Raw genomic sequence first — 13,658 nt, 5'->3', positions numbered from 1 at the left:
ATTCTGGTTTAAAAACTATGAGAATTTGGGAGGAAAAACAGAATGAGGTGTCATTTAATTAGAAATAGCTATGCATTCAAATAACTTAAGATACCAGAGAATTTGTTAGGTTTCTGTACTAATCAACAATTTTCACCTAAAAATGGTAAGTGGTAGAAGATATTCATAGAATTTGACTTCACAACACTGAAGCCTGGCACATCTCCCAAACAGAAATAACATCGTTTCTTTAAAAACACTTAGAATAGATCTAAGAGTTTCCCAAAGTTTGTGAAAATGTGCTGAACTGTTCTTGAAAAAATTAAAGAATGAAAACAAGCAGATGAAAGAGCCTGTCATTACTTGTGCTAAAAAAGGAGAAGCCATCTTTAAGTTGTGCTAGGCAGGTTCTAGAGGTTTCAGTGTAGATATCAGGAGAAATTTTGAGATAAAGAGATGTAGTTTCCATTGACTTATTTTGAAATAATTAAAATGTTTAGCCTTTTTTTTCCCCCACCATGCTATAAATTATATACAAAAGGACAGAAGGGTAAAAGTATGAAAGTACCTACTTGGTCTGGTGTTTTGATCCTTTCAGATGGGCATGATACTGTTCTATGGAGTTTAGAGAGACACTGCAGATCGTACATCTGTAATTGCGCCTCAGACCTGTGGACAACAGACACACTTGATTAGCTGCATCCTTGCCATCACTACCTGAATGAACTCCAGAATCTCTAAAAAGTTCTGGGCAGAGTATCTAAAAGGGCATCTGGTCTACCCCACCAACACTTCAATCCTCCTTACAAAACCCGGCCAACGCTTCCCTTAGTAGAAGTTAGAAGCAGGTTGCTCCATTTCTGGATGCCTGAAATTATTAGAATGTGGCAAATTGAATGTAATTAAAAAAAAAAAAAAAAGTGTGTGTGTGGGGGAGAACATGCTTCCTGAGATACAAAGTTTCTGGACATTTTGTAACCCAAACAAAGATAATACTACTTTTTTCTTAAGCATATAGACATGGTATGCTGTCATATCTGCAAAGAAATTTGAGACCCCAGAGAAAAACTCTGTCTCGATTACTCTTTCAACCCTATTCCAATGGCAAAATCACAAATTCAGCTTTAGATCTCATTCACTGGAATTCTTCCAGGATCATCTTATAAAATGCAAATACCCAAGAGATGGATAATAATCTAATTCGCATAAAAGCTTACTTTCCACCAAAGAGTTTTTAAAAAAAGTTATTCATTAATTTGTTTATTAATTTAATTCGTTCAATTCATTCATTAATAAAGTATCAACTTTGGACCAGCCACTAGGGATTCCGAGATGAATAAGATGTTCTTTTCTTTCAAAGAGTTTAGTAAATATGCTGACTTCTTTATAATATTGATTCATCTAGTCAAATGTGTTAGAAAGTAGCTTTAATCAAACTTGAAACATTTGCCACAGTTCAGAGACCCCATGAAATACATTCCTTCTGCTAGTGTGTCCCATCAGAGTAGAGAGAAAGGTAAACTGTGGGTCATGATCTGAAAGTTTGAATTTAAATCTTGGCTCCAGTCATTCCTGGTTGTATGATCTAGGGGAAATCATGCAATTTCTTCCTGGTCTCAACGTGAAGACAAAACCATTCACATCACAAGGCTGCTGTGAGAATTAGGCAAGTAAATATATTAAAATGCTTATCAAGTGACAGTTGTTATTAATTTTGCTCCAACATTCTATGTCTTACCATTGGAAAGCCAGAATTATAAACAGTTGTAGCATTTTATTCCCCCTGATGAATGCATAGCATTTTATTTCTGAGAAACAAAATCGTTCTCATTTTTCTAAAAGGAAAATACACAGCATTGGTAGAATTGTGTAACCTACAACCTGGGTGACTTTATATAAATTAGTTGACTTCTCTGGATTTCTCATTCCTTAAAGGATCGTGGGAAGGACTGAGCGAGATAATGCATGTATGAAAGAGTAGCTGTTATATAACAAGTGTTCAACATAAATTAGCTATTATTATAATTTCAAAGGGATATTAAAATAGAATTTTTTTCCTCAACGTCACAGAGGAAGCCCTAAGTTGAAGCCCAGTCCAAAACATCCAAAGGAAATAGTCAAGAATCAATTTCTAACCCATAGCTGACTACCCACTACCAGTCTAAAAAAAGAGGTTGAAGAAGAAAGAAATAGGTAGAAGATTTCTTAAAGGAGCCATATTGTACTGTTTTACTTACCCTACTCCTTGTGAATTGGATGTGTCCTTCTCTCTCACCTCAAACCTATGGGAAAAGACTTCAGTGGAACTAACCCCTAAAGAGCTTCAGAAGTGCCTCCTTACACTTGGGAAGCCAGGTATTGGACTCTTGATACCCCCTGCAAGATTCAAAATTCCAGAGTCTGTGGCTAGTTAGCAACTTTGATGGCAAAGCAAGAAAGGTGGCAGGATTGGGCACGTATTCTCACAGCTTGCCAGAGTAAAAGATATGTGAGAGCTTCCCATAGACCCATGTGTGTCCTGTGTATGAGCAGAGCTGGTTTGGTGACATTTAGGATATTGGTGTTGGAAGCAATAAGACTTCAGCAGAAAGATGCTAAAAATGTTCAGCTGGATATCTAGAGGCTTCATATTTCCCAGAGGAAATATGTAGCTCATATCAAGTAATGCTGAGTTCCAGAAAAGCCATGAAATCACCCCATGAGAAGAAGAGACAGTTTGCAGCCCGTGCCAGATCAGGCAGCATCTACGCTAGCCTTGTCTGTTTATCTATCAAGTCAACTTTTGTCCCCCTCACCTTTATAACCTGATACCCTGCTTCCCACAGCCTTGAAGGAACCTGAGGCAACCTTCTGAGCTAAAGGGATAAAAAGCAAAACCCTAGAAGGAAAGCAAGAGCCCTCGTGGAGAAACAGAGAGGAGCCTATGGATCTTTCTTTTCTCACAAACAGGCAGCCCAAGCAGATCAGAGCAGAGAGAGGGGAAAAAACCCAACTTTTAATGAAGATTGGAGATACCTGAGAAATTGTTTTTCTATCCCGGATAGATCAATTAAAGGCATAGAACTTTTATGTATCTAGGAGTGAGAGTAAAAAATTATTTTCAGCATAAAAGAAAAGAAAAACAAAAAGAAAAAAAAAAACCTATGCCACCATGAAGAGCTATGCTTCCATCACCTTTCGACTTCACAGGTGTGCATGACTCAGAACGATGACTGTCGTCCCCAAACCCAGAGAACATAAGTTATCACAACCAGCATGTGAGCCGTTTGAATGCTTCTCTAGGGCTGGTCCATTCTTTCTTTTATGCATGGAGTCAGAATATGAAAACCAGCTTCAGGCCTTCCTCCCTGGGTTTTCCATCAATGTTGTCATAATAAACAGTAACTACTATTTCTACGGGTCCTCTTCAGACTACAGACTAATCAAAGTTTGCCTCATAACAAATGGAGGTTCAGCTTGGCAGCAGACATAAATATTTATGTTTAAAAATGGGCATTTTTAAGATCACCAACAAATCTAAAAAATATTCTGATCTGTGCTTTTCATTACAGTTCTCATGCTCTGCAGCCCAACAGAGGCGTGGGCAGGAAATAGCTGGCACTTTATTACGATGTAAACTACAGGCAGCATAAACTAGGAAGGCAGTGGGTAAAAACAAGAACAAAGGCAGGGAAGGGGCCGAGGAGTCCTCCCCCACACATGACACAGTGTCCTTGGTGGGAAGTTAGGCCTTTATTAATGCTCAGTTGAAATCCTAATTAGTTTGGAATTATACAGCTCCTTTTTCCTCCGAGAACTAGAGAATCTTATTAAACAAAAATGCTAACTTTCTCATTCAACTCGTTTTCAGCGCAATACCATACTAAGAGCATCCTGAAACTTTTGCATACCTAAAGGTTATTTCTGCAGGATTGCTGGTATGTGTTGGAAAGTTTAGACATGGCTGCAAGGAACTGGCAGTCCAGCTGGACAGAGAGCAAAGAGCAACAGTGCAAGGTAGATCATGGAAAGTACCATGGTCAGGAGTGGAAGGTACGGGATAGAGGAGGACACTGTTTCTAACTCAGAGAATCTGGGAAAGCTTCTTGAAGATGCATCACTTTTGTATTTATATTCTTAGCACAGTGTGTAAAACAGATGGTCCTGGAGTGTTTAGCAGTATGGGACTACTCAGTGTGTCTTTTCAAGTCTCACCAAGCCAGACTTCAATGCCCCTGCAGCTTCCCATGCATCCATTTTACATCACAGAAGCATCATCGCACCTTTATGACAATGCCAGGTGATTTTGCTGAACGCCAAGAGTGTAGGAGAGAATAAAATGGACCAAATAATTTTTGATGGAGCTAGGCAGGTTCAAAGGCAATAAAAAGTAAACAAATAAACACATTATTACATACTGTGAAGGCGTCACTCAGATGTAAACAGGCTAATGAGAGAGAAACAGGGAGGAAGGGTGGTTTTGGATGGTACGGTCAACAGAGTGGTCTGAGAAGTGTGCAATGAAACCGGAGGGACGAGATTTCAGCTGTGATATGAAAGACTCGTTAGAGTTGTCCAGGGAGAGTGAGTAGTAAGCAGAGAGGGCCAGGGATAGAAACGGGCCCAGACTGTTCAAAAAACAAACAAACAAACAAACAAACAAAACAAAGCAACTGCTAGCCCAGAATTCTATATTCTACAAAAATATCCTTCAAAACTGAAAGTGAATAAAAACATTTTCAATAAACGAAAACTAAGAGAGTAGTTTGCCAGCAGACGTAGGTTACAGAAAAGCTTATAAGGGTCTTTAGAGGGAAGGCAAATAGCACCAGATGTAGACTCAGATCTACAGGAAAAAATGAAGGACACCATAAATGATTAATATGTGGACATCCATCTTTTTTATTCCTCTAAATTTATTTGAAGACAGAAAACAAAAAAAACTCTAACATCATATTGTATATTATGGTGTTTATAATATATTTCTATGTGTTAAATGACAACATAGTACAGGAATGGATAGGAGTAGAACAATACTGCTAAAAGATCATATTTTACATAAAATGGTAAATATCAGTTATAAGTAGTGAGTGGTCATTCGAGGATGAATATTATAATCCCCTAGAAACAAACAAAGATATACAGCTAAACAGCCTATGGAAAGATTACATAGGATAATAAGAAACATTTGATTAACCCAGAAGAAGGCAGGAAAAGAAGAGAAAACAGATGGAAGAAATAGAAAATAGATAGCAAATAGTTTAGTTAAATTCAACCATATCAATAATTATATGTAAATGGACCAAACATTTAAAAGACAGAAATTGTCAGTCTAGATAAAAAGCAAGATTTAAATATATACTGGCTCCAGAGGTCTATTTTGTACACTTATAGGTTAAAAGTAAAGGGACAGAAAAAGGCATACCATGCAAGCAATAAGCATACAGAGTGGAGGTGCCATATTAATATCAGGCAAATAGATTTCAAGGTGAGAATTGCTGCCAGAGAGGAGGATGTTTTATAATGATAAAGTGAGAAATTCATTAGGAGAACCTAACAATTCTAAGTGGAATTTAGCTAAGAATAAGGCTTATGGATACATGAGACAAGAACTGGTAGAAAGAGAGGAAGAAATAGTTGATAGAGCAGTAAGACAAAAAAAGTCACTAAAGTTTAAAAAATCTAAATAAAACTATCACCCACTTTGTACTTATTGATATTTATGGAACACTACATTCAATAATTGCAGAATACACAAACTTTTCAAGTATATATAGGAAGCAAACTAAAGGAATGTGATGGGCCATTAAAAAATTGTACTAAATTTCAAGTAATTATATTTTGTAGAAAGGTTTCTTTGACTGCAATTGAAATAAATAAATAACGGTGGTATTTATAAAAAGAACTGAAGTTTTATAAATAACCTGTGCTTAAAGAAAAAAAATCCAAATGAAAATTAGGAAATATTTTTAATTCAGTGATAATGACAATACTACATATTAATCAGTTAATCAGTCTTTAATCAGTTTTTAGAGGGATAGCTTCATATCCAAAAGGAAGAGAGGCTCAAAATCAACAGTCAAAATTTAAATCCTATGAAACTAGAAAAAAAAATACCAAATAATATCAAATAATATTAAACCAAGTAGAAGAAGAGAAGAAATAATAAAGGGAAGAAATCAATAAAATAGAAACAAATAACAGAATAATTAACAAAACCCCAAATCTTCTTTTTAGAAAGGATTAATACATGTATCAGGGCAAATCTGTCATAGGTTATAAAAAACAAGGAACATAAATTATGAAAATAAAAGAATTGTTATTAATTCAGGTCCTGCAGGCATTTTAAAAAGATAATAAGAGAAAGAATATTATGAACAATGTTATGCCAGTAAATCTGACAAAGTATACGAGATGGACAAATGTCTTTAAAAATTCAATTTACCAAAGCCAACACATGATGAAATATAAAATCAAGATAGCCATTTATCTATTAGTAAAATTGATTTTCTTGTCCAAAATTCTCCCACAAAGAAATCTCTAGAATCAGAAAGTTCTTTGGACAATTCTACCAAACATTAAATGATTTCATAATATCACTTACACAAACTCTTTTAGTAAACAGAGGAAGAAATATTTCCATACTCATTTTTGAGCCAACATAACACCAATAAAAATTGTGATAGACTCTAAAAGACAATAAAATTGCAAACCAATATTTGTCATGAATACGACTAAAAAAATCCTTTAAAAATTAGAAACACATAACAGATATAGATGTGTGTGTATATATGTACACAAATCAGTTCCATCATAACCAAGTTGTTTATTCCAGGAAGTTAAGAGTAGTATGACATTTAAAACTCAAGTAATATAATTCACTACATTAACACACAAAATGAGAAGATAATATAGTCCTAATAGGTGCAGAAAAAAGCATTTGACAAATGTTGATGTCCATTAATGATCAAAATTCTTAACATAGTAGAAAAATGTTTTAATTTAATAAAGAACATCTATCAAAAACCTACAGCTAACATATTAAACACTGAAATATTGGACAGTTTCCTAAAATCAGAATAAAACCAATTGGTATTACAACGTTGCCATTTGTATACAACGTTGCACCAGAGATTTGAGGCAGTGCCGTTAAAAAAAAAAAGAAAGAAAAGAAAGGCCTGCAGATTTGGAAATGAAGAAGTAAAACTGTCTTTATTCATGGAAGATTATGGTTTAAAAAAATGTCCTAAGAGACCTACAAAATAACTGCTAGATTAAGTGAGTTTAGAAAGGTAACTTGACACAAAGCCAGTAGTTTAAAAAAAAAAAAAAAAAGGCATTCTTAAAATGGTTTCAAACAACTGGAAAGTAAAAATGAAAAATACCACTATAATAGTATCAAAATATTTTAAAACACTTAAGAATAAAAGGAATAAATTTAGCAAAAGCTGTACAAGACTGAGAACTACAAAACTTGGTTGAGAGAAATTAAGAGCTACCTAGTGACCGAATACACCATATTCATGAACCAAAAGAATCGTTACTATTTAATATATCAGTTCTCCTATAGATTCCATGCAAACTTGGTCAGAATTTCAACAGGCTCTTTATAGAAACAGACAAGTGTATTTTAAAATGTGTGTGGAAATCTAAGTACCTAAAATGGACAAAACAATTTGAAAAAGGAAGATTCTGAGGACTCACACTTGAGGATTTCAAGATTTACTACAAAAGTTGGTGTGATCATAACAGTGTGGCATTAGCATCAGGATGAATAAATTGTATCAATGGAACACAACATAGTGTCTAGAACTAGAACTAGAGGTACACACAAAAAGTCAATTGATATTTTTTCCAATTTTGTTAAAATATAATTGACATATGTCCCTACAGAAGTTTAAGATGTACCCTATAATGACTTGACATACATATATTGTGAAATGATCACCTAAATAAGGTTAGTTAACACCCATCATCTCATATAGATTAAAAAAAATAAAGAAAAGAAAAAAGAAAAAATAGATTTTTCTTATTATGAGAACTTTCAGGATCTATCTTTTTAGCCACTTTCAAATATACCATGTAGCTGTGCTAACTATAGTCATCATGTTGTACATTTCATCTCTAGTAGTTATTTATTTTAGAACTAGAAATTTGTACCTTTTGACTACTTTCATTGATTTTCAATAAAGGTGTCAAGCCAATTCAATGGGGGAAAGAAGGCTTTTTCAACAAACAGTGCTAGAACAGCCAGATAAATGTAAGAAACAAAAAGATGAGCGTCAACCTCTGCCTTACAGCACACATTAAAAATTAAGATTAATTATAGATTTCAATGCAAAAGCTAAAACTATAAAGCTTCTAGGAAAATATAGGAGAATAGCTTTATGAACTTGGCATAGGCACAGATTTCCTAGGGAACAAAACACACTGAACATTAAAAAAATGATAAATTCGATCTTACAAAAAATGAAAGTGTCTGCTTATAAAAAAAAAAATAAAGAAAGAAAACAAAAAGGTGAGTCACATCCTAGGGGGGAGAAATATATATATATTTGGAATACTTAACATCTGATACAGCACTTGTGTCCAGAACATGTAATTAACTCTTACATACATGCCAATAATAAAAATACACAACCCAGTCTTTCAAAGGACAAACTACTCAATCAGATTAGTCATAAAATAAGATATAAAAACGATCAATAAGCATATGAAAAGGTGCTTAGCATCATTTGTCACCAGGGAAATAAAAATCAAAAGAACATCTAAATTCTATCTTATGCCCACAACCAATGATAAAATAAAATAAAACAACAATACCAAATGTAAATGCCCCATGTAGAACAACTGGAATTCTCATACCTTCTGGAGGAGACTGCAAAAATGATAAAACTGTCAGTCTCTTATAAAGTGAATCGGATATTTACCCTAAGACTCAGAAACTCTATTCCTAGACTATTTATGCTCAGCATGTAAAGCAAGACTTGTATGAGAATGTTTATAGCAGCTTTATGTCTAATGGCCAAAGTCTCAAAACAATCTAAATGCTCACCAATACGGATTGATAAGCAAATTATGATACACTCATATAATGGAATAATACCCAAGAACCAAAACAAAAACAACAAAAAACCCCAAATAGAACAAAAACCTAATTTATGTAACGACATCAATGAGTCTCAGAAATATAACCTGTAGGTAAGGAATTCAGATACAAAGAAACACATACTGTATGACTTCACTCCTACAAAGTTAAATAACAGCAAAGCTATACTCTAATAACAGAATTCAGAACAGCGTTGTCTTTAGGGAGTAGATTGACTGGAAGGGGGCACAAGACAATTTTCCAGAGCCAAGTACTTGGTTGGGATGGTAGTTTTAGGGCATATTCATTTACCAAAATTCACAGATTGGATACCCAAGATCCTCACATTTCATTTTATTAAGAAAAGTTAACAGTTGTGGTTCTAACCAAAAACCTCAGCAAACTAGAGACTCAAGTTTTGCCAGTTTCTGTTCCTCCTCATTTACACCCTACAAATTCTATTGTTTCACATTACTAGAAAGTAAATTTCATTTTCCTATTTATGCTTTGATAACCTTATAGGACGCCAAGAAATATTTCCATATGTTCTGTATTACAGTGCTTACTAAAGCTGAGACCATTTTGAAAGATGATTAATAATACAAAAGTAAAAAAAAAAAAAAAAGGCATTTGGCCTTGAATTATTTCTTTCTCCTCTATTTCTTACACATTCATTAATCAAATGGTCCTCTAAATGGATTTGTCATCTTCCAGCATAAAAAATAGTTGCTAATACTTACATTATGTATGCCATACATAAGCCCCATTGTGCTCACTTTACCTATTTACTCTTTGCAACACCCTATGAGCAGACACTACCATTATCCTGATTTAAAGATGAGTAAATTGAGTAAAGACTTACTCAAAATCACAGAGCTGGCTGGAGACACAGCTGGATTTTGAACCCATGTATTCTGTTCAGGAGTCAATCTCCTAACTGTTACTCATTCTGCCTCCTGTGACAGGTGACTGGGAATGAAGTCACAGAAAGGCTCTTTAGGGCTTATCTAGTCCAGAGGTCTTCACACTGGCCACTAGAGGATCAAGTACAAGCTGTTAACAAATTCCAGGTGACTGTGATTCAATAAATTCAGAGTGGAACCTAGAAATCTACATTTCCTAAAGTTCCCCAAGGTGCAAGTTTTCGAGAAACCATTGGTATGGTCCAAATCCCCATGGTATGGACACATGAAGTTTTTTTATAAGCAGAATTGTTTGTTTTGACTTGCACTTGAAGGTGTTCTTTTTTAAATATGGCTGACTTCAGGCACTGGCCTCATTTCTGCTTTGTGCACAAGTTTATTACCATCTCTTCAAATACATTAGATTCTTTTTTTTTTTAAAGATTATATTTATTTATTTGACAGACAGAGATCACAAGTAAGCAGAGAGGCAGGTAGAGAGAGAGAGGAGGAAGCAGGGTCCCCGCTGAGCAGAAAGCCTGATGCGGGGCTCAATCCCAGGACCCTGGGACTATGACCTGAGCTGAAGGCAGAGGTTTTAACCTACTGAGCCACCCAGGTGCCCCAAATACATCAGATTCTTGAGGAAAGTTATCATGTCCCCTAAGGTTCTGCGTACCAGGTTGAAATTCTATTGGCACTTCAACAATATCCTTCATTATAATATAGTTCCAAATTTCCAGCATGGTCTCTATCATTACCTTCTGAATGGCATTTCCTGTTTGTTGATGGCATTTTTAAGCTATAAACTTCAAACTGAAGACCAAGTCTCTAGTGTGGTTTCATCACTACACAACATATAGCAGAATGGTCATAGCCCTTTCTTACCATTAATTCTAACAATACTTTTAAAGCTTTGAGAGAGAGAGAGAGAGAGAGTGTGTGTGTGTGTGTGGCAACAATGACCCATTGTCATTTCCACACAGGTTTCTGCTAAGTCTTTTCCACACAGGTTACTGCTAAGCCTAATTTTCATTTCCTTGAATTTTATGTTTGATCATTTAGATGTTCCTGCTTATCCCCATTAAGCTCCATCTCAATAAATTCTACCTATTCCTCTGGGGATAGAAAATATAATGTAGCTCATGTATCAATTCTGATTGGTTGGTAGTGATTGCCAGAGTGCTATGAAAAGATTATGAGCCCTCCTTCCAGATGATAAAGGAAGATCACCATCATCTACTAGGCATGTCTGTCATTGATGAGGGGTAGAGGGCCAGTGGTGTGCTTTTGATGTCTGTATCATTCCAGCTCCAGCATATTAACAAAATCATAGAAAATTCAGGCCAAGGAATATTTTGGCAAACCAGGAAGTCATCAAAATGTAGGTGGTAGTTAAAACTGTAGCAATGGTTAGATCATCTATGGAGATGGTATAGGTAAAGGGAAGATAATATAGAAGTTAGAATTTCTTGACGTCAGAGCACTGATGACCTGATATCTCACCCTGACACACAGGGTAGGAACCAGGTCCATGGATATCCCCTGCTCCCACTGGATCTCCACTTTTCGTGTCACTGAATCCAGGGCCAGATGTGGGTGTGGGAACCTGGTGCCAGGTCATGCATATCTTTGAAGCTGGAGCACCAACACTCAGACACAATCTCAGTTCCTCTTTTCCCTCCTGAGTAGTTTATCTTTGCTCTTCCCTATCTCACAACCATTTTTCCTTACTGGTCAGCTGGTCCTGCTGATTTCAGGTCCAACACGAGATGCAGAAGAAATGGCTTTACGGCCATTGCCTCACCACTTGCCATAATTACATAAATTCTGATTCTTACAATGAGTTCCTTACTCTATACCAATCATGGTGCTTGTACTCTTCTGATCAAATCCTAACTTCAAGAGGTGGTATTGAGAAAGCAGAGGGAAGAAAGCGTTTCTGGGAAAGTGAAGAAGTCACTATTATCATATATTTTTTTTAAATTTAGGAATTATTAAACATGATCCTATTTAATGATTTAGTAGTAATAATTTAATAATAAGGTTGTTGCCTTATGAACATTTTTAGCCCAATTTACAGATGAGAAAACTATAGTTTAAAGACATTAAGATCATAGAATTAAGAAGTGGAAAAGGTAGATCTGTATCCATCTATTTCTGATTTCAAAGCTAGTGACCTTGATAACTGCATTAGCGCTTTTATTAGAAAAATGGAGGTAAGAGAAGGAAAGTAGAAGATTCCCGCTTCTAAAAAACAGACACACACACATACACACACACACACAGACACACACACACACACACAGATAAAATTTGAAACTTATTATGTAAAATAGACAAAGCACAGCTGCTCTAGTCAAAATGGGAATTAGGGGGCTCAAACACCAGTCAGTTTCCCAACACAGTACAAGCATAGCACTTAGGGTATAAGGGACGGTGTGGGCTCTGTAAAGCAGAGTTGGACAACCACTGCATTCTGTCATGCTACCCCTCACAAAGATAACATGAGGAACGTACATGCCTGTACGTCCAACACTAGACTCACACTATAGAATGTCTCTTCCCTGTGAGTTTAAGCCAAGAAGACTTCACGAGGGTCAGGGTTTGATGCAGTCCTGGTTAAAGGAGAGCCTATGTTCCTCCCTCCTACAGACATTACTGTGTATAGGATACTTAAATGCTTAGCTTTCTGAATTCATACCATTGCCCATGGGCTAGACTGCAGGGTACCAAACAGTCAATTAAACAAAGAACACACATTTTCTAAAACAACTCTTTCTCTGCTTAAATAGTATATATGCAAAACCTTGAAAATGGAATCAGAACGCAAATGGCTTTGCATCTTCAAAAGCTATTTCCAAGCAAACAAAACCTAAAGCTATGGAATAAATTTATTCTCAGTAATTAAAAGACAATTTCAGCCATGTTGGATGCCTGACCCAAGAAAGGACTGGAAAATTGTCACCCTACTGGGAAGAGTCAGAAGGGACAGAGTAGTTTATTCTAAATATTAAAAATCTGCTTTATTAGAAAAAGGTTTAGACATTTTTCTACATGGCAGAGGATAGATACATTTTCATGCTCTGAGCATATCAGCCCCTATACAACCTTGATCTTAGCCTTAGAGGTTATCATTACTATTATGATAATACCCAAAGGATTAAACTGGTTTTTCTTTTATTTCTGTGAGCTGAATTAAATGTTAAGAAAACAGAAATAAAACTGATCTGAAGCAATCTATTATTTGAATTGTACTCAAGTGATTTTTAAAAATACCTTCTTCCTGGTCTGGATCTTGATGTACTACAAATGGAAATTCACAGAACATGAAATGTGCCTTTTCCTTGGAGTCCCACATCCACGGAGCTCTGTGGATATAAACAACTAATAACATAGCTGCATAGCTGGGGCATTTTTTTTTTTTTTTTTACATAAAGTGTTTTCATAAAATTTATTTTTTCCTACAACACAATTGCTGATTACATTACACTTAAACTAGCCTATACTCCTAACATGAAGTTATAAGTTATGGCATCAAATTAAACAATGGGTTAAATGAAGGCTCAAATACGCATTTGTAACCCATAAGGTATGTAGGAAAGCACAGATACACAGATCTTCCCTTCTCCTCTGTCCTGCAGGGGTGCCTCTCCACACCATCTCTCATTTCTTTCCACGGGCTCAGGATCACAGGCTGCTGTGATTTC

At 35.6% G+C, this 13,658-nt stretch overlaps 1 protein-coding gene across 1 annotated transcript in view; it reads right to left on the bottom strand.

Annotated features, from left to right (window-relative positions):
* ZMAT4 (zinc finger matrin-type 4) overlaps positions 1-13,658 on the bottom strand; it is a 359,613-nt gene that overhangs the window by 58,466 nt on the left and 287,489 nt on the right. The window contains exon 6 of the mRNA XM_059156211.1: positions 552-648. Within this exon, the coding sequence (XP_059012194.1) occupies positions 552-648 (97 nt within the window). The remainder of the gene's footprint in view (positions 1-551; positions 649-13,658) is intronic.

This window comes from Mustela lutreola, chromosome 18, assembly GCF_030435805.1.
Source record: "Mustela lutreola isolate mMusLut2 chromosome 18, mMusLut2.pri, whole genome shotgun sequence".
NCBI classification, from domain to species: domain Eukaryota; kingdom Metazoa; phylum Chordata; class Mammalia; order Carnivora; family Mustelidae; genus Mustela; species Mustela lutreola.
The sequence above is the reverse complement of the archived record's forward strand: the minus strand, read 5'-3'. Positions and strand labels throughout refer to the sequence as shown.